The sequence below is a fragment of the Zosterops lateralis genome (genome assembly GCF_965231275.1).
Source record: "Zosterops lateralis genome assembly, chromosome: W".
Classification (NCBI taxonomy): domain Eukaryota; kingdom Metazoa; phylum Chordata; class Aves; order Passeriformes; family Zosteropidae; genus Zosterops; species Zosterops lateralis.
Genome location: NC_139801.1, coordinates 21,128,771 through 21,150,593, shown reverse-complemented (window position 1 = coordinate 21,150,593; position 21,823 = coordinate 21,128,771). Strand labels below are relative to the sequence as shown.

The 21,823-nt window shown below is 45.9% G+C and overlaps 1 protein-coding gene across 1 annotated transcript in view; it reads right to left on the bottom strand.

Annotated features, from left to right (window-relative positions):
• Positions 1–363: 363 nt before the first annotated feature.
• LOC310922047 (proto-oncogene DBL-like) overlaps positions 364–21,823 on the bottom strand; it is a 70,318-nt gene continuing 48,858 nt past the window's right edge. Inside the window, exons 19-30 of the mRNA XM_083882346.1 lie at positions 21,444–21,536; positions 21,007–21,099; positions 13,366–13,491; positions 11,840–12,061; positions 8,362–8,454; positions 7,982–8,060; positions 7,394–7,457; positions 6,851–6,957; positions 6,660–6,772; positions 6,274–6,386; positions 4,716–4,813; positions 364–888 (exon numbers count right to left, since the gene is read on the bottom strand). Coding sequence (XP_083738472.1) covers positions 848–888; positions 4,716–4,813; positions 6,274–6,386; positions 6,660–6,772; positions 6,851–6,957; positions 7,394–7,457; positions 7,982–8,060; positions 8,362–8,454; positions 11,840–12,061; positions 13,366–13,491; positions 21,007–21,099; positions 21,444–21,536 — 1,242 coding nt within the window. The 3' untranslated portion in view covers positions 364–847. The remainder of the gene's footprint in view (positions 889–4,715; positions 4,814–6,273; positions 6,387–6,659; positions 6,773–6,850; positions 6,958–7,393; positions 7,458–7,981; positions 8,061–8,361; positions 8,455–11,839; positions 12,062–13,365; positions 13,492–21,006; positions 21,100–21,443; positions 21,537–21,823) is intronic.

Here is a 21,823-nt window from a genome sequence, read left to right as displayed (position 1 = left end):
CCTTAGTGCAAACATGGACATTTAGCTTGGATTTATGGCACATGTTCCAAAAGTATATATATAAATGTAAACTTCAACACTTGCTAGATACAGGTTTCAGCCCTGGGATGCTTTGGGACCCTAAGTGATTAGTGACAATCTTGAGTTGTCAGTTTGACCTGATCCAGACCTCACTGAAATCAAGGAGGCTGACTGCAATGGGCTGGAGTCAGACCCTAAGTACAAAAAGAGGATCTTTAGTGTTATTGCATCCTCACATATGAGTCAGCCAGATGATGCTCTTACAGAACATAACATTCACATAGTTGAAGCAGATATTTAAGAAAAATCCACCCATAAAATCAATTAAGCAGGACATACAGCTTTGTGGTTTTTTTTTTGTTTGTTTGTTTTTTGTTTTTTTTTTTTTTTTTGTTTTTTTTTTCTTTTTTGGTTGGTTTACCAAAACTCAATTCTTGTTTGCAACTTCAACAGTTGTCAGCTAATAAGTAGGCAAAACCTACTTCAACCTGTAGAGGAAATTTCAAGCATCTAAACAAAGTGTCAGGAAACTGTAGTGTACTTCTCTGATGAAACATGATGTATGTCATGGAAAAACAGCAGGAAAAATTAATAAAATACCATCATTTCCACAGGCGAAAAAAACCAGAGCAGAGAATGGCTTCCTTTATGAGCATGAGAAGCTGTATAGGACCCCGGTCCCACTCAGTGCAGATGGAGCTGTGGAGGTCTGTGAATGTGATGAATAGTACAGGACAACTCCAACTACTGTGCTATTTCTCTGTAACACTTAGTTGAAAGCTTCCAAAGAGCATCAAAAATAGGATGCTACTAGTTCACCCTTAATTCAAGGGGAACTAAACTTTCTCGTGTTACACAGGACAGCATCTATAAAGTAATGGAGAATGATGTTAATATTAAAGCATTTTATTCTAAGAAATACATTGTCCCCTGTAATCATGTAACATTTGTATAACAGAAAAAAAAAAATAAATGCACTTGTGCATTTCTCCCTAAAAGCTGAACTCCCACTGGCTTCAGTGAGAGCCTTGACTAAGGCAGGACCACAGGGTTTGACTCATTTCCATCATCTATCACTTCATTATCACAGCAAGGCCAGCTGATATCTTCTCTAGGCTCCTTATTTTGTCAGGCTGGAAATGGTTTTCTGGTGCTACTAAATAGTTGTTCTGTGAAGATGGCTGGCACTGCAGGTCATAGGAGGAGACCCTGCTTTATGTTTCAAAGGCCAAAAAGAAATCAGCATTGCCTCTAAGGGACGCTGTATGGACACAAAAGCCTGTGGCGGCAATCATTAAATTGCGTGAGGGACAGTGCAAACAGCTGTGCTGCAGCTGCAAACTGCAAGTGGCATTTGAACCAGAACGTGGAAAAAGCTTGCACATTTCAGCCAATATGCTTACAGCAGCCTGCAAAAGCTCAAGCTACAGACAATAAATACCCTGATCAGGCAGATGGGAGCCACAAAAGGGGACGATCCCCAGCGCCCTGTCCAGAGGGGGCACAGGACATGCGAGCTGGGTCCTTCAGGCACTGCCAGCAGGGGGAAACCTTTGCTCAGCTTTATGGCATGGAGAGCAGGCACAGGGGATCCCCCTAAGGCTTGGAAGAGAGAATTTGGCAAGCGGGATGTTAAATAAACTAGGAGAGGGTCTGGCATGTAGAACAGGAGCCTGTGCCCACCTTAAATCACCAGAATGGCTTGGGTAGGAAGAGACTTCAACAATAATGTGGTTCCAACCCCTCCCATGGGTGCTGCAGTGCAGCTGAGAGGTGAGATGCCTTTCTCTTCACTGACGCAGACCTGCCAGTGCTGCAAAGTGTGATCCCTGACACACTGGCCACCAAGGGACATGCAGAAATGTTTTGTCTCCTGCTCCAGTGCAGAAGAGGAGTTGGGATTGTAATGCTGGAGCCCCAACCTTCCCTGAAGTGAAGAGAGAATCTTGCATCTCCGTGTTAATTAATGGAAAAACCAAGTCAGTTAACCAGGCAATGCCTGACCACTTGCAAGGCAGCTGAAACTACCAACACATGGGTGAGCCTCAGCAGTAGTTACATTCTGAGTATTGCTCTTTCTGAGCACAGTTCTCTCCAAATATTTTTCATTTTGAGCTCTGCATGCTACCACCTGCAATACAAAACTGTTCCTTCATCATGCACATTAAAAAAATCCACCATGAGCTTGCACAGCAGAGAGAAAAAAATCTGTTTGGAACAAAGCAGCAAGGACTAATAATCTCAGAACGTACAGCTAGAGGCACACTAGAAGGAAAACTCATTTTCAAAATGATCTACAAGTCAGCCATCTTCCTCCCAGAGAACCTCATGGCTTATATCCAGGCAAAGATTTACAAGAGATCTGTGGATTTGCAAAGCTGGAATGGCTGGGGAGTGAAGCATTTACCAAATACCCCTCTGGTAACTTAAAATGGACAGCAAAAAGTTCCCTGTAATTTCATTATGATTTGTATTGGTTCAACACTGGAATAATTAGCAGGAGGGGAGAGGAACAACTTGTAGGCATGCAGGTATCTGCTATCCTATGGTGGGGCACAGTATAAATCTAAGAAGAAATGTGAAGGTAAGGGAACCATTTATTCTATTCAGCTAAAGGCTTTGCCCTAAAAGAAATCCCAAGCCCCAGATTTGTATGAATTCTGCTATGAAATTCTGTGACTGGACATGGAGTTTTAATTAGGGAAACCTGGAGCTGAGCAATAAGACAGGCACTGCCCCCACAAAATGTCAGAACTGCCTCTCCCCCAGCAATGAAGTGACTCCAACACTCTCTAAGCCCTTGGGGACCCCACAACATGTTAGTCAAGTTTACCTTGCTGACATGCAAACCAGCATTTCAGCACAAGCAGTTCATAATCTGTGAGGGTTCTGATGCTCCTTCCTGCCCCTATTTTGCTCCACGAGCTTGGCTGCCTAATTCTGCTCTGCTATACTGGAGCAAGAGCTCCATCTTCTGAAGAAGCAGGAAAGAGCCCAGTCCAGACCATTCCCAAGGAGTCAGTGGTACAGTGTCACCTGCAGGGTGAAGTGACCAGCCCCCAGAGTAAAGGGAATTGCTGAATGCAGAAGCACTGTATGAAAATCAATTTTCAGAGTGCAAGCTGCTTATGGCTGGAAGGACACATTGCTGAAGAGCACTAGGAATAGCTCTAGGAAATAGCAAGAGAACCTCCTACATCATCCCCCAATATTTCCTGGAGTGTGTATAAGATTAGAATCATGCCTCAGGACTGCAGGCACGATCAGAAACAGCAAAAGAGAACAGTCACAAGGAAAACAGAGCCTCAGTGTTCTCAGACCCTGAGACACAGCTCTGGAGTACCTGGGCAGTGGTGTGGGACTCACAGGAGGCATTTTCTGTGGTTTCACCCCATGCAATTCCCCTTAGTTTGTATTCAGCAACTTTATAAACCAGTCTAGAGCTGACAGTCTCTAGGTCTTTGGGGATATGACCACTGACAATGCAAACCAGGGTTCAAAGTTTCCCAGCACTCTTTTTTTGAGATGCATTCACAGCTGGAAAACCCTTCTGCATAGGACCTGGTGAGATGGGGTAGCTATACATGGAGAGAAGATCAAGGGGGCCATAACTGCATCTTGAAAACAGGCTGTCAGTAAACTCTGAACATTGGCTAGCAATCTACTCCTTACAGAAAATCAGCAAACCTTCAACCTGTGAGATTTGACTGCCCTGCAACAAAGGGGATAAAAAATACCTTCCTATATAGAAAGGATTTCACTGAAATATACAAAAAAACCCATCAAGAGCTGACTGGAATTTTAAGCCTTTCAGATGTCTTCCTTCACATTCATCAAAACAATAGATTCTGACAGAAAGAAGTATTTAAAGAGAAATCACTTTGCAAAATTTGCTTCATACGGTCATAACTAGTATTTTTTTTTTTTTTTTAATGCACTTAGTCTATGTGGGCTTCCTGAGCTGTTCCATCTCCAACCCTGGTCTGCCATTTGCAGAGGAGAGCATGGTGATGAGGCAACACATGGAGCAGTGATGCTGTGGACATGGCAAGGGCAACAGGCTGCTCTTAAGGCATTTTCTTGTGTCATCTCTTATGCTTCCCTATCTATTTCTATGTACAGTTACAGCTAGAAAATGAGAAATACGGGTTTGGAGACTAAGCTTTTGGCTGAAACCTGGTAACCTGTTTATAATAAACTTTATCTAAGGATGGATTAACCAGCAGGCAGCAGTGAGGGCAGGAGTGAGGCAGCAGGGAGGAAGTAGTGTCTTTAGAGTGCTGGGGTCAGGCCATGATGTCTTTTGCAGCAGGAGGAGATTTTGCTTAGGTACCTCCTGTTCACACGGGGTTTGAGCTACAGCAGGAGGCAAAACAGTCACAGCAGTCCCTGGTCAGACTCTGTCTCTTCTACCCGGTCTTCTACCCAGTGCTCTTGCAATGAAATCTATGTTTTTAAATGCTTGGTTTTAATTTACTAGTGCCTAAATCTCAGAAATGTCTTAACGTGTTAAACAAACAGAAAGAAAAAGCTTAATTTACTACTTTTGCAGGCTTTTTGGAATAGCTGCTTGCTTTTCTATTTTTCCAGCAGAGGCATATGCAGCCAGATTTAATACATCAAGTGTAATGCAAATAGCTTAAAAGACCTGATTTGAGATATGAAATATTTCTGCTAGGCATGCTATCAAATACCTGCAACTTTGGCATTCCGAAATCTGCAGTCACTGACTATCTGCAGACTGTGGACAGGAATCCAGCCTTCTTTTCTTCTGTTTTGGTTTTTCACCAACCTTTGAATGACAACAGCATTAGGAACAGAAGCCACCCAACCCAGAAGCATTTTGGTGAGGGCACACTCTACACATCTGGGGGTGCAAGCAACAATTTGTTCAAACCAGGGAAGCATTTTAACAGGACCTGGCCATGCATTTAAAGTATTCTTCCCATCTAAAGTTAGGAACCTAATTAAAAAGCCTACACCTATCTCTAGACAATGGAGAAGAACAAGACTCCCTCTCAAGTCATCCTGCCTGAGACCTCCAGAGATGCCAGATGAGGAAAACTGGCTACTGAAGGAGTCAAGGGCAATTATTTTTCTCATTCCTCTGCTATTTAGGCTGGTAGGATGATTTTAGTCAGGGTACTATAAGTAAATTCAAGCCCAGATTTAGGCAGCTAGAAATACTCATACTCATAAGTGACAACCCTCTGTCTCACTCATGCAGTGAAATTTGTGCTAACAAAAAAGCTTAGTGTGAGAAATCTTTGACTGGCTCTGGCTGAAGCCCCCAGGAGTGGTGAACTTTCAGCAAACCTGAGATGCTTTACATCTGCTTTTGCTAACAACAAACTGAATTTTTCAAAATGCAATGGGACTAGATGATCCTTGCAGATCCCTTGCAATTGAAATATTCTATTTTATCCTATTCTGATTTCCCTTGAAGTGCAAGGGCTGTAGCTGTCAGCCAGGAATCCTGCACAGGGCATTGACATCTGTGCATTTACAGGCTGGTGCCTGCACAAATCTGACCCAGGTTCCTGTTAACATCACCCTTCCCACACCCCAAACAAGGCATTAGCACACTGGGCTCTCTCCGACTGAGACCCTGGGCTGGCTGATGAGAGCTGTTCAGAATCATCCTGGAAAGGAAAGAGCCAGAAACGTCAGCCAAATGGCTGTAGATCTCAGGAGGGGCATGCTGCCCTTCCAGACAAGGACACAATGGCCCAACAGGCAGCAGGCCCAGGGGTGTTCCCAGGGGATGCTCCCAGCCAAGGAGAGAAGCAGCTGTGAGGTGTTCTCTTGTGAACCACAGCTTTACACGCAACAAAAACAGTCTGAAGCCACCCCCAGGTAACACTCCTACAGCTATGTGAGAGAGGAAAATGCCTTGCAATTGCTCACTATGGCTGGTAATAAGCCCAGAGGAACAAAGCCTGGAGCTGAGCTAGGATGGGCAAAGGAAAGCACCATCTGCAGTGGGAAGAGCATGGCAAGAGGGGCTGTGAAGGTGTTGGTAAAACCCAGCTCACACAGAGACCCATGGCAAGGGAAGTCCTGACTTGTTTCTCCAGGCCAAGCCAGTGCGGATGGCATCTAGGCTTGGCAATAAAACAAATTCTCCGGTTTTCTGGAATGGTCTAGAGCTCAGTCAGGAGCTGCAAGGAGTGTATCACCAGGCAAGTGACATTTCAAGGGACTGCCCTGCAGGCTCTTAGAGAAAAAGCAAAGTAATCCTAAAATACCTACCACTGTCCCTCACCATCTTCATGCAACAGTTGAATTTCATCCCCATTTTTCACCAGCAGGTCCTCTGATCCTCTCCTCTTGCAGTCTGCAAGGGCTTTGTATTTTCCTGGAGACTGCAGTAGAGAAAAAAACTTATTTAGCTGCATTTGGTATCATGCAGCTGTGATTTCTGACTGCTGCAGGGAATGTGACAGAGCCCTATCAGCTACCTTGATTAAAATTATTTCAAGAAACTGTGGCTGAGACATCTTCTTATTCCCCAAACTGAGATGTGGAAATACTGAGAGATATGGACAAGATACATCCATTATCCAGTAAGGAAAGCAAGGCAGGATAACTGGCCATGGCAGCCCCCCAGATTCTGAGGCTATCACATCTCCACCTACCAGCTGGTTCCCATCCTCCTCCTCAGTGTCCGAGCAGTTGGAGAGGTACTGGTGACCCGACCACTCCTCCAGCCCCTCGCAGATTTCCAGGGACTGGGACATTCCTGGCCAGCCTGCAAGACAGAGTGGGGCTCAGGCTGGGGACCCCAGCAGCCACAGAAATACCCCAGAGGGAGGGGAAGGGGCCATACTTCTGTGAGGCTTGTTCTGGGGGTACACGAGCCCACTGTCCAGCATCACCGGGCTGGTGCACTCCGAGTCATTCTCTTCAGAGCTGATGGAGGCTCTCTGATGCTTCCTGAATAGTTCAAAACACAACAACATCAACAACAAAAAATCTTAGCTTTACTTCATGAATTAACACAAAGTCCACAAGGTTTTGTTAAACAGGGTCAGAAATAATACTGGTAGCTCTTATTGTATGTTCCTGTAAAGATTAAGGACTTAGTGCCTGGTTCTTGATCTTTTTGGGAGGGGAAAGGAAGTTGCTGCAGTGTCTCTACCCTGAATTAGAGCCCTGTCTTTGCTCTGTCTCCATCTGCAGAGGAGCTGCAGCTCAGGCTGAGCTGCCAGGCTCAAGGGTGCCCCTCGCAGACCCTGTCCCCAAAGGGTGAGCAGCAGCACGGCCCTCCTGTCCCCTCCCCAGAGACAGGAATGGGGCCAGCACAGAGCCAGCAGGCACTGGGTGCCCACTGATGGGAGGGCACCCCAGAGAGCCCCAGCCTGGCACTCACCTGTCACCCAGCTGGGAGGAGAGCGAGAGCTGCACCAAGCATGAGCCAGGCTGCTGCTTCTCCACTGCTGAGAAGGCAAACACAGCTTAAAATCCAGGTTTTTATTAGCAACTGTCACACTTGAAGCATTACTTTTAAAATTAGACCTTTTGTACAACCCTACTGATTTCTGTTCAGAGAAAAACAGACCTATGGACTCTTGCAAAGCACAGACTTAATTATGATTAAGGCGGCATGTTAGCACAAATCCAAAACTGAGCATGCTACTGAGGACCATGATATGCTTAAAATTAGGCATCTGTTATGTATCTTGTTGAATTAAACCTATGACAACAAATGTGAAATAATCCCCAAGGTAATGACAACCAAAAAAAAGTACTTCTGTGATTCATTTTCACATGAGCACACAGTTTTTACTGCTCCAAGTTATGTTATTTCCTTGCAATGTAAGGCCTCACTCTGGCATTTTGCTACCAGGCTTCTAAAAATCAGTTCTCCAGTGAGAATTAGTGGACTTGAAGATCAGCAATGTGACAATAGGAAAGCTTCTGCTGCAGTGAAAGGCACAGAGAAGTTGTTTAAATGTACCTTTTATAAACTCTTGCTGCTTGAACAAAATTTTTCTTATTTCATTCAACCATGCCATCTTCAGATCTACTGTTTGGGCCTGGAAGTAGAGAAAATTGTCTGAACTTTGAATTAAGAGTCATCCATTATAATGTAGGAATAAAATCTTACTTTTCTATGCTGTAATTATCTGAAATCCCCCTTCCCCCCCCCCCCCCCCCAAAGCTACTACTAAATTTTAAACAGTCTTGATCTTTTTAAAATTGACAATTCCCATTACATTCAGGCAAGGCACAGTGGAAATTGTAGAGCTATCACTACAACCATGAAGATCAATGAGACACATTTTCTTCTCACTGCTCTGAGGATGTGCAAATACCCAGATTTCTGAAGCTACAAACCTGCACCACATACACCTCTTCTCGCCCACTGTACCAGATCTCAAATTTCCGATGATCTCCTTTCACATTCTCAGTTATTCCAACTGCATTCATCTGCAAACCCAAACAAACAAAAAATTAAACATAATACAAAGCTCCCTCTTCCCTAGGAATCCAGACTTTTGACAGCAAGTTAAACCTGTTTTCACTGAATTGAACATGTTGCATCAATTTTAAGTAGCAACTGAAAGTCATTATCTGTCTCATCCCTCCTGACTTTCTATCAGCTGCAGTTTGGATAAGCTTTCCAAAACAAATCAATGGACCTTTGGAAACTTTTCATTTGGGAATCTGTGGAACTAACTGAAGCATCATCTCAGCTGCCTCTTAGCATAGAATTTCTCAGATTTGGCATATGAAGATTTATAATTATGTGACATGTTGTTTGTCCACATACATTATTTCTGCCATATTATTCTTTATTCACTCACTAAATTCTTTGTTTCTCTCTGTTAGTGCTGTTTAAAACCCATTTGTGAAGTCCTTAGCTCCTTTAGGAGTTTGAGTTCAATGCCTTTTGGTTCCTGGCCATCCCTGTAGTGGTGACAGTACCCCAAGAAGAATTAATCTTTCTTGCCAAAAGAAGGGTTATTTTTTGGGATACAGCCTGAGCTGCCCCAAGCCTGGCTTCCAGGACATGTGCAGGCTTGAAGCTGAATGCTGCTTTACTCATTATCACCCACCACTTTTGATAGTTTGGATGAAAACACCAAAGGCCCAAATCCTTCAGGAGCTGCTCAATGTGACTCACCTGAATCAAGCTTAAACCATGATTAGAGACAAGAAACTCTTCAGCAACAGGAGACCTCTGACCTCCTTTCTAAACAGGCCATGAAGCTGAAAACTTCTCTAATATCTGATACCACATGAACCATCCTATCCCTTAAAGCAGCGTTTGCTGGTAGTCATCCACTGATTAAAGGACGGTCAAAAATAGCTCAAGTATCCCACCTGCATGTTTTGGAACAGATGTAATAATAAAGGTATCATCTATCATAAATTATTCACGCAGACTGGATTAGACAAATCATTATAAACACAAACAAAACCTTAGAAATAACATCTGTTCAACACTGCTGTTCCTCCTTGAAAAAATGTGCATGCCCAGAGCTTTTGGTCTGAAAGACTTTGATGATTTACAGAACAGGTCCCATGGACAAATGTTCTGTTCCAACTGTTTCACATATTGGTGCCCCTTTTCAGTGACATGAACAGCCTCAGGGAGCAGGAACCAAGTTGCTCTTGACATCACAGAAATATTTAGGCTTGAAAAGACCCCTGAAAGCATCAAGCCCAACCATTCCCTCAGCACTGCCAAGGCCACCACTAACCCCTGTCCCCTAGTGCCACATCCACATGGCTTTAAATCTCTCAAGGGATGGGGACCCCCCCACTGCCCTGGGCAGCTGTGCCAGTGTCTCATATCCAAGCTGAACCCCCCTGGCACAACTTGAGGCCATTTCCCCTTTAGAAAGCTGGCTGAGGCTCCATTTTGATTTTATAAAAACTTAAAATTTATGAAAGCTGTTACAAGGGCAGCCTAGAGAGCACCTCATTGAGTTGTTGCGATTCCCAGTTCTGTGCATCTTGTTTACCTTGGCAATTTATAGAGCCTCCTACAAAACTGCCCAGGCATCAAGATATTAGAAATTTTAGATGATCTACTATGATGATGCAAAGAACAAGTGCCAGGAAGAGACAGATTTAAGGTCTGTTCATTCAGGTTAGTGGATTTTAAAATTCCATCTCCTCCTCCTGCCCGGGATTTACTGTCAGCTGTTGGATCACTGCAGTGCAGACCAAGCTGGGTTAGTGCAAAGCTCTGGGATGGTGTTCATCTGCATCAGCTTCCATGTGGCACCAGGCAGATTTACCTGGCACTGCAGTCACCTGCATCCTCTAGGTTACTGAATCTCAGCTGAAGAGGTATTTACCACTCTTTATTTCACATAGGATGCAGAATATTATCCTGAGGGTTTCTTTGGTTCGTTTTATGGATGATCTGTTACACAGCATCTACCTAACAGCTCATTTCAATCCCGAATCCCCAAAAAACATTGCTGCAAAGAAAAATAATTTTCTGATACTTAGGGACATGGTTTAATGGTGGATTTGGCAGTGCTGGTTTAACAGTTGGACTCGGTGATCTTAGAGGTCTTTTCTAGTATCAGTGTCTGTGATTACAAATCAAATAAATGTCAAGCCCAAGGATTTTGCCCTCAGTACAGCAATTCTCAAAACATATGTGTGCAGATGTAATCCTGTCATATCCATGGATTCTCTAACTCCAACCTCTGTGTGTCAACACAAACAACTGGAAAATGAGTCCTCTCGAGGAAGAGAAAAACTGTGGACACATTGCCTGGACACCTGAGTGCAGGATTTTCTCCTCTGAGCTGCATTTCCCCCTGCCACATCTTCAGTCCTTTCAAGAGCATGTATGGTAAAACAAGCACTGCAGGGGAAACAAGCTCTCCAGAAAGAAAATTCTGCTGTTTGGGGAAAACACTGGGTACCGAAACATATGGCCCGAGACTTGATTTTATTACATAATTTGTAACGTGCACCAGAGCTGAACAGACTTCTCTGCTGTCACCTTGTTTTCTGACTACTTATGGCAAATCCCTCCCCAGACCCCACTGAGACCAGGGACCTGCAGCAGGGATCTGCTCTGCCTCCAAGTTCTCAGTTTTCTCCAATCTAACATATACCCCCATGGGTTTTCATTTTTCAAGAAAAACAAGGCAGAGCACTGAGAAAAAAAAATGCTGATATTAGAACTGCTCATCACACGCAGTATGCCAGAAGGTCTCTTTTAGAGCAGCACTTTGGGAATTTTATTGATAATAGCATTTATAGGGTTGGGACAGTTGTTTACATCCCTCATATTTTGCCATAGGCTACCCTTATAATCTGATAATTGTCCTTTCAGTTGCAGTTGGAGCCTGCTAAAGGAGAAAGAAATGAGGAGGAAGAGTTAACCCTGCATCCTCCTGCAGGATGGAAAATAGGGCTCAGGAGCAGCCAGGCAGAGTCTGCCCCAGGGGCCTCCCTGGGGCAGTAGGAGCCCCCCTGCTCTCCCAGGTGGGCTGGGGAAGACACAAAACGCACATCCATGGCCTCACCCACTCCTGGAACACGGGCTGGAGCAGGGGGCCAGGCACATCTGTACCCCTGGCACAGGCCCATTTCCCTGGCAGAGTCACAGGTATGACTCCAAGTCCAGGGGCTCTCCTGGCTGCTGCCTCAAGTTCATTCAACCAACACCCTTCCATGGACATGGCACATCCCTGTGAGGCATCACAGCCCTCAGTAGCAGAAAACAAGCCACCATGTCAGAGAAAAAAATCCCCTCTGGCTTTGCAGAATTACTGGTCTGCAACATACATGGCTGTGTAAAACACCCTCACTTTCATAAATAAAAATAAAAACTCCTTACTTTCAGAAAGTGCTTAAAGCTGTAAGATGAGGTTTTGTCATATCCATCTCCATGCTCCTCTCGCTTCTTGCAGAAGACCAAGGCTTTCTCATACAGAAACAGGTGCCTCTGCATGGGCTTGAACCTGGCCAGATCCTTCATTTTTGTTGGCCCTTTTCGGTGTCCTGTCCAAACACTGAAAGATCCCTGCATCAATACTTTCCCCAGTTCGCTCAGGTCACCCTGGGTAGAGCATGACAAATAAAAAAAGAAAGAGAAAGACGTCAATGAAAATATGAGAGGACTCTCCAAACAATGATGGCACACAGGGCCAGCTCTGTTCCAAGGCACTTCCCTCTAAGAACAGTCTTCCTGGAAGGATCAGAGGATCTTTTGGGAGTGATGACCTGGTGCCAGGGGGGAAGCACAGCTCTTATGCAGGGCTGCAGCTAGTCCAGAAACTCAGAAACTGGAAGAACTAAAAAGAACAGAAAAGCATCCAGCTCCTATGGAAGAGCATGCCAAGAGCTCTGGCTACTTTAGTGGGACAGGGAAGTGAGATTTGAGCCTGAACTGAGGTATCAGAAGATGGAATTCACCGTGAGGCCAGGCCTGGGATCAGCAGCTTCCCTGAAACCCTAGGAAAGACAACCACTCCAATGGGAAAGGTTCAAAATCAGCCTCAGAGAGTCATTTGATAAATGCTGAATGGGAAATGCTACAAAAACACCCCAGGTGAGTTATTAGGTTAGCCATGTGTCCTGGGTTGTAGTGTAGGATGTACACAAAGTATTTATTCTATCACCATCTTCATGAACTGTTAAACCAAGTGGGGCAGTGTTCTTCCCAGGCCCCCTTCCTTTGGGCTGTCTTCTGCTAATGGCCCATCAATGCCTTGCCCATGACTCACAGGTAACTCCCTCCAGTGGTTATCTCTGTTTAATGGGCCATCAAGGACCCACTTCACAACTCATCATCCCATTGTGAGATGCTCTGCCCAGGGGGAGGAGCCAAGCATTCTCACCTGGATATAATCTGGGATTTGGGACAGTACAAGCAGCCCTTACTCACTGGATTCCTAGAGGACCAGAGCTACCAGACCTTTCTACAGGATCACTGCTTCAGGAAGACCACCTCATCTGGACTGCTTCCACCACCCTGCTCAGGTTGTATTCTGACTCTGTCAGTGGTCCTTTGTGTTATTGCATTTATTTTATTTTATTTTTACCTTTTTACCTTTCTTCTTATTAAATTGTATTTCTGACTTGGAGCCTCTCACTCGTTTTGCTTTCAAGCCACGACACCATGAGAACACAAAGGGACACACTGGAAAAATACTCTAGAAAACCACAAGGTAGCAAGTGTGGACACTGTGCAGCTCTGGATATTCCCAAACCCCTGAAATCAGATGGAAGATTGTCACCTGTGAGGGCTCCCTGATCCCATTCACTTTGTAGCTATTCTCAGCTCACACATTCTGGGCATCATCTATTCCCAGTGCATCACCTGGCCTTGTGCAAGGGCTCTCATTGCTCAGACCTACTCACATCATATCCTGTGATTGAAATCTGATGCATGGAGTCGTTGACTGACTTCAGCAAATCCAACATTGCAACCAGAGCTTCTTGAAGTTCCTGAACTCCATCACAGCTCGTGCTGTACTTTAGCAGCTCCTGAAAATAGAAATAGGAGAGCACGTGTTTGCTCTTGAACAAAGCAGATTTTTCCACCTTGCCCAAAGTTTCCAATGCCCAGAAGTGACCTATACTGAGTTTCTTTTTGTATGTCACTGGAAAAAAGCCTCCCTCTGAAGCACAGTCAGTATGAGGTGTGGAACAGGTCAATGAGGGATGGCCTATTTTTAATGTGTTTCCTTAAGGATAGTGTCAGCATAGAGCAGCATCACATTCTTCTGATGCCTTTGTGTTGTGTTTTCTTGCTTGGTAAGATATGGCAAATAAGGCTCGGGTCTTTCATTAACTACCAATATGCCCTCAAATGAGCTTGCAGCAGATGACTGTCTTCAGACTGGCAGACACAAGGAACAGAATTTATAAAATCCAGAGCCTTCAAGTCAGTAAATGGAAGACAGAATTTTGCCACTGAGATAAAATTAGTTAAATTTCAAATCTCCTGTGCCCACCTAGAGCTGCATGTATACTAATTCCAGAGGCTAGAAGGTGGTTCAGAAGCTACTGCCCAAGTGTTACTCCTGCCTTACAAAGTGAGAATAACAGCACTGCTCTGCCTCAGATGGGGGACACAAGAATAAATGCATTAAAGATTACAGGTGCTATCAATACCTGAGGAGAAGAGATGCAACAATATATTTCATTCATCAGATTCTCATGATCATCTCTGGCTTAGCTTTCTTACAAGTGCTTCTGCAATTTTGCATCTCTGAACAGATTCAAACAGTCTCTTGTTAAAAAATGGCCTGTTAAAAGCACTTGTTCCTTTTTCAGGTATGTGAACATTCATCTTCACTGGAAGTCACTTCAGGAGAGGCCAAGATAAGCAATATGTCATCCAAAGCTTGGTGCTGTGTCCTGGATTTGTGAGATAAGAATGTATTCTATTTGCCATCTGTTGGAGGTGGGGGGCAGTTATCTTATCTCTTCCAAGAACAATGTCTCCCTCCGGGGAGATGTCTCCTGCTAATGGGCCATTAAGTGACTCACTGCATGACTGATAAGGTACATCATCCCATTGTGAGATGCTCCACCCAGAAGGAGGAACCAAGCATTCCTACCTGCATAAAATAAGCTTGGTCTAAGCCATCGGCCCCAGTTTTCTTCACTGGATTCCCAGAGGAGCAGCCATCTTCGCTGGATTCCCAGAGAAGCAGCTTCTTCCCTGCTGGATTCCCAAAGGAGGACCAGGCCCATCTACTCTATCACCAGACCTTCACAGAGAACTATACCCTTCTACAGGATCTCTGCTTCAGCAGCATTTCATCTGCCACTGCAGGAGGCACAGCCACCATCCAACTGGACTTTTACCAACACCCTGACTCCTCAGGGTGTCAGGTTTTCTGACTGTATCAGTAGTTTTGTTTGTACTAATTACATTTGTTGTTCTTTTTTTTCTATTTTAGTTTTTCTAGTAAATAACTATTATTCCCATTCCCATACCTTTGCCTGAGAGCTGTTTTTTTTTTATTTTGAAATTGTGGTAATTCGGAGGGAGGGAGGGGGTTTACCTTTCCCACTTCACAGGAGGCTTTTGCCTTCCTTTACAGACTCCTGTCTTTTCAAACTAAGACAGATCTTGGCGCCCAATGTGGGGCTCGAGGGCATTGAAAGGAAAAAGGGAATAATAGTTCTTAAGTAATCTAATTGTGTGTACTGATATAGAAACATCTTTGAGTGTCACCATGTGGTCTAGCTTACCTTGGTTTGGGTGGCACGTGATCGTGGCTGTATTTCTCCCATTTGCAGGCCCTTATCTAGATATGGGTCCTATAACTAAGGCTACTGTGGCTGTTATCCAGTTTGGCTTATGGGTTAATAAGGTGAGGAATTCATGGATCTTTAACTTCCTCTGGAAGGCAGGTACATGAATTCAGAGCTATCATACACTAACTGTGTGTTTTTGGGGTTACCTTAATAATGGTACCTATTGTGAAGAAATGACACCAGGGGAGATTTTCTCCCAACCTTTTAACCATCTTTTTGGGTCTGCTCCACCAGTTTTTGAAGGGTTAAGATCCACTCTGAATGCTAATGATGTCATACAATGGGTGGTGTTGTTGATATGCCTGTTATATTTAGCACTCAGAGATAAGGGAAGATTAACATAGAGAACTACCCTGACACCTGCCCCAGAGACTAGAGATGCTGCTGTTCCAAAGCCTGACCCTGCCCCACAGTCTGTCTCAGAAATGAACCACCCAGATTGGGTGGGGGTTCTGGTTAAGGAGATGCGTAAGATGAGTCAGATGCTGAAGGAGTGCATTTCCCCAGCTATTGAGAAACCCTCACTTTGCCTTCAAGAGGGACAGCCAAATAGTACAGCAGTGAAACCCACAGGTGTTACAACTGTCCAGAGTCCAGCCGAACCACAAAGGCAGTCACAGCCAGCAGCAGTTGCCCCGGTAGAAACAAGGAGGTCTAAGATGAAAGCTGAGCACCCAGATAAGGATAAGAATGGAGGAACCTCACAACCCACAGGGGAGCCAGAGGTTGCAATCATCACCGAGTCCCTGAGGTACGAAAGTCTCCGTAACCTGCACAAAGACATTGTGCGACGGGGACGTGAGGCTTATACTACCTGGTTACTCCGGGTCTGGGATCTTATGGGTACAGGCGTGCAGCTGAATGGTGGTGAGGCAAGGAACTTGGGACCCTTGACCCAGGACTCAGGTATGAATCAGATTTTTGTAAGGGAGCCAGGGTCTCTTTCTCTCTGGGAGCGGCTTTTAATGAGTGTCAGAGAGAGGTTTGTCCACAAGGAAAGAATGCAAGAGCACCACCATAGGATGCGCTGGAAGACCCTTGAGGAAGGGATCCAACAGCTGAGGGAAGTAGCAATATTGGAGGTACTCTTCAGGAGGGATGGACAGCATGACAATGACCCCGACAAAGTCAGGTGCACAGGGCAAATGCTGTGGAGCCTAGCAAACCTTGGGCCATCTCAATACACCACTTTTATTGCAACAATTGATGCAGATACTAACCGAGAGACCGTGGGTTCTGTTGCCAACAAGCTGAGGAATTATGAGAGCATGATCAATGGCCCAATGCAGGCTCATATCTCAGCTGTGATTAAGGAGTTCAAAGAGGAGATGAGGGAGATGAGGGAGGAGATGAAGAAAGTTAATGCAGCCCCTGTGCGAGTTACAGGCCCCAAATTCAGTGCCCAACATTCCCCAGCTAGAGACAGAGGGTACACCCCAAGGGCCAATTTGTGGTTCTTCCTGCGTGACCATGGGGAAGACATGGGTAGGTGGGATGGGAAACCCACTTCTGTCCTGGCAGCACGGGTGCGTCAGCTCAAAGAGGGAAACTCTAACCGAAGAACTTCCACCAAGGTGAAGGTAGCCTCGACCTCCCATGACCGAGCTGCCGGGTATGATGTGTCAGATCCCCTTGAAGGAACCTCTAGTATGTATGCCCAGGAAGGGAATAATAACCAGTGTTAGAGGTGCCCTGTCTCTAGCCAGAGAGAGGCACGGGAAAACCGGATCTTCTGGACAGTGTAGATCCGATGGCCTGGCACATCAGAGCCACAAAAATATGATGCTTTAGTTGATACTGGTGCGCAGTGTACTTTAATACCATCGGGACAGGTGGGGGCAGAGGCTGTTTCCATTGCTGGTGTGACAGGGGGATCTCAGCAACTAACCCTGGTGGAGGCCGAGGTGAGCCTGACCAGGAAGGAGTGGAAGAAACATTCTATTGTGACCGGCCCAGACGCTCCATGTATTCTAGGCATAGACTTTCTCCGGAACGGCTATTACAAAGACCCAAAGGGACTCAGGTGGGCTTTTGGAATAGCTGCTGTAGAGGCAGAGAACATTAAGCAGTTGAACACCTTGCCTGGATTATCAGAGAACCCGTCTGCAGTAAAACTCCTGAGAGTAGAAGAGCAACGTGTGCCAATTGCGACCTCGACAGTGCACCGCCGGCAATATCGGACAGATCAAGATGCTGTGATCCCCATCCACCGGATGATTCGTGAGCTAAAGAGCCAAGGGGTGGTCAGCAAAACTCACTCACCCTTCAACAGCCCCATCTGGCCTGTGCGCAAATCCGACAGAGAATGGAGATTGACTGTGGACTACCGTGGCTTGAATGAAGTGACTCCACCGCTGAGCGCTGCCGTGCCAGACATGCTAGAACTCCAGTACGAGCTGGAGTCCAAAGCAGCAAAGTGGTATGCCACTATTGACATTGCTAACGCGTTTTTCTCCATTCCTCTGGCAGCAGAATGCAGGCCTCAGTTTGCTTTCACGTGGAGACGTGTGCAGTACACCTGGAACCGACTGCCCCAGGGGTGGAAACACAGCCCCACCATCTGCCATGGACTGATCCAAACTGCACTAGAAAAAGGTGAGGCTCCAGAACACCTGCAATACATCGATGACATCATTGTGTGGGGGAGCACAGTGGCAGAAGTGTTTGGGAAAGGAGAAAAAATCATCCAGATTCTCCTGAAAGCCGGTTTCGCCATTAAGAAGAGCAAAGTCAAAGGACCTGCCCGAGAGATCCAGTTCCTTAGAGTGAAATGGCAAGATGGACGCCGCCAGATTCCCACTGAGGTCATCAACAAGATCACGGCGATGTCTCCACCGACCAGCAAAAAGGAAACACAAGCTTTCCTAGGTACCATAGGATTTTGGAGAATGCACATTCCCGAGTATAGCCAGATTGTGAGCCCTCTCTACCTGGTTACCCGCAAGAAGAACAATTTCCACTGGGGCCCTGAACAGCAGCAAGCCTTCACCCAGATCAAGCAGGAGATTGCTCATGCGGTAGCCCTTGGCCCAGTCAGGACGGGACCAGAGGTGAAGAACGTGCTCTACTCTGCAGCCGGGAACAATGGCTTGTCCTGGAGCCTGTGGCAGAAGGTGCCTGGTGAGACTCGAGGCCGACCCTTGGGATTCTGGAGCCGAGGTTACAAAGGGTCCGAAGCCAACTACACCCCAACAGAGAAAGAAATCTTGGCTGCCTATGAAAGAGTTCAAGCCGCCTCGGAGGTGATTGGCACGGAAGCACAACTCCTCCTGGCACCCCGACTCCCGGTGCTGGGCTGGATGTTCAAAGGAAAGGTTCCCACTACCCACCATGCCACTGATGCTACATGGAGCAAATGGATTGCCCTTATCACCCAGCGTGCCCGTATTGGAAATCCGAATCGCCCTGGGATTTTGGAGATAATTACGAACTGGCCAGAAGGTGAAAACTTCGGTCTCACTGATGATGAGGAACAAGAACAAGTGACAAGGGCTAAAGAAGCGCCACCATATAACCAACTACCAGCAGAGGAAACATGCTACGCTCTTTTCACTGACAGTTCTTGTCGCATCGTAGGGATAAACCGAAAGTAGAAAGCAGCCGTATGGAGCCCCACACGACAAGTTGCACAGGCTACCGAAGGAGAAGGTGGATCGAGCCAACTCGCTGAGCTCAAGGCTGTTCAGCTAGCCCTGAACATTGCTGAAAAGGAGAAGTGGCCAAGGCTCTACCTTTACACCGATTTGTGGATGGTAGCCAATGCTCTGTGGGGGTGGCTGAGAAGGTGGAAAAAGGCCAACTGGCAGCGCAGAAGAAAACCCATCTGGGCTGCTGATATATGGAAAGACATTGCCTCTCGGGTAGAGAAACTAACAGTGAAAGTCCGTCATGTAGATGCCCATGTCCCCAAAAGTCGGGCTGATGAGGAGCACCAAAACAACGAGCAAGTAGATCAGGCAGCAAGAATAGAGGTGTCAAAGATAAACCTAGATTGGCACCATAAGGGGGAGTTGTTCCTGGCTCGATGAGCCCATGATGCATCAGGTCATCAGGGCAGAGATGCCACCTACAAGTGGGCACGAGACCGAGGGGTAGACCTAACCATGGACAGCATTTCTCAGGTTATCCATGACTGTGAGACGTGTGCTGCCATCAAACAGGCCAAGCGGGTGAAGCCCCTATGGTATGGTGGACGGTGGTCCAAGTACAAGTATGGAGAGGCCTGGCAGATAGACTACATCACACTGCCCCAGACACGCCAAGGCAAGCGCTACGTGCTGACCATGGTGGAAGCCACCACTAGATGGCTGGAGACCTACCCTGTGCCTCATGCCACCGCCCGGAACACCATCTTAGGCCTAAAAAAGCAAGTCCTGTGGAGACATGGCACCCCTGAGAGAATAAAGTCGGACAACGGAACCCATTTCAAAAACAGCCTTATCAACACCTAGGCCAGAGAACATGGTATCGAATAGATATATCATATTCCCTATCATGCTCCAGCTGCCGGCAAAGTTGAACGGTGCAACGGACTCCTTAAGACCACCCTGAAGGCACTTGGTGGTGGAACTTTTAAAAACTGAGAAATGAACCTAGCAAAAGCAACCTGGATGGTCAACACCCGAGAGTCCATCAATCAAGCTGGTCCTGCCCAGTCTGAACCCGTGCACACAGTAGATGGAGATAAAGTCCCTGTGGTACATATGAAAGGTATTTTAGGAAAAACTGTTTGGATTAATCCCACCTCAGGCAAAGACAAACCCATCCGTGAGATTGTTTTTGCTCAAGGACCTGGTTATACTTGGTGGGTAATGCAGAAAGATGGAGAAACCCGTTGTGTACCACAAGGAAACCTAGTCTTAAGTGAGAAATGGGTGTAAGATTTCATTGTGATGCAGATGGAAATAGAATAAGGGGTGGATAATGTCCTGGATTTGTGAGATAAGAATGTATTCTATTTGCCATCTGTTGGAAGTGGGGGGCAGTTATCTTATCTCTTCCAAGAACAATGTCTCCCTCCGGGGAGATGTCTCCTGCTAATGAGCCATTAAGTGACTCACTGCATGACTGATAAGGTACATCATCCCATTGTGAGATGCTCCACCCAGAAGGAGGAACCAAGCATTCCTACCTGCATAAAATAAGCTTGGTCTAAGCCATCGGCCTCAGTTTTCTTCACTGGATTCCCAGAGGAGCAGCCATCTTCGCTGGATTCCCAGAGAAGCAGCTTCTTCCCTGCTGGATTCCCAAAGGAGGACCAGGCCCATCTACTCTATCACCAGACCTTCACAGAGAACTATACCCTTCTACAGGATCTCTGCTTCAGCAGCATTTCATCTGCCACTGCAGGAGGCACAGCCACCATCCAACTGGACTTTTACCAACACCCTGACTCCTCAGGGTGTCAGGTTTTCTGACTGTATCAGTAGTTTTGTTTGTACTAATTACATTTGTTGTTCTTTTTTTTCTATTTTAGTTTTTCTAGTAAATAACTATTATTCCCATTCCCATACCTTTGCCTGAGAGCTGTTTTTTTTTATTTTGAAATTGTGGTAATTCAGAAGGAGGGAGGGGGTTTACCTTTCCCACTTCACAGGAGGCTTTTGCCTTCCTTTACAGACTCCTGTCTTTTCAAACTAAGACATGCTGATTTACAGGTAACCTTTAATTGAAAAATAAAACAAATCTAATGTATCTGCTGATGCCCTTTGAAAGCAGAACATGAAATACCTTCAGAAGTAACTGGTACTTTGTCAGGCGCTGCACTGGTTTGAGCAGATAGGAATCCAGCCCGAGTTTGTGTTCTAATTTTCTTTGGCATTCCTGGAACACAGAATTCAGACTAAGTAAGTTTTGCATCATCTGTAAGTAGTTATTCCAACAGCACGACCGTGGGGTTTGATGGCTTCAAAGGTTTCATGTCAAAGTGCTGAATGGTACCCACAACTAAAGAAATATTATAACAACATGCAAAATAGCACAGTGGATCTGCCTTGTACTCCTGGGGTACAAGAAGAAACTCCAACATCTCTTTTTGCGAGCATTTTGTGCACATTTTTCACACAACACTAAACAAAATGCAGGAGAACTGTGGGCTGTTGAGGAGGGTGTTTAGAACAAGGGAGTGTGTCATGGTGGTGCCTGCCTGGGTAGGAGAAGCAGCTCACCTGGAAGAAGGAGCTTTCGGAGCACTGCCTCCACAGGGACTCCGAACGGGGCTTGTTTTGGCAGTACTTCTCATACATCTGGAAATCCTCCCGCTGCAAGGCAAGCCGAGAGGCAAGTCACCCTCAGGGACCCAACCCTGGTGGGCACCAAATGAGGCCAACACCCAGACTGTGTGTGCTTTTATCTCTGCTGCCAACTTTAAGGTCTAAAAGTGACAGAGTTTGGGTGAAAAAAGCACAGCTGGGGATCACAAGCTGTGGTCATGATGGCTGCTCTGCCCCATCTCTGCTGGCCACACATGGCCACTGCTGGTCCTGAGGGTCAGGAGCCTCTCACTCAACCAACATAACTGAGGTGTTGCAGAGTGCGACAAGCCAGG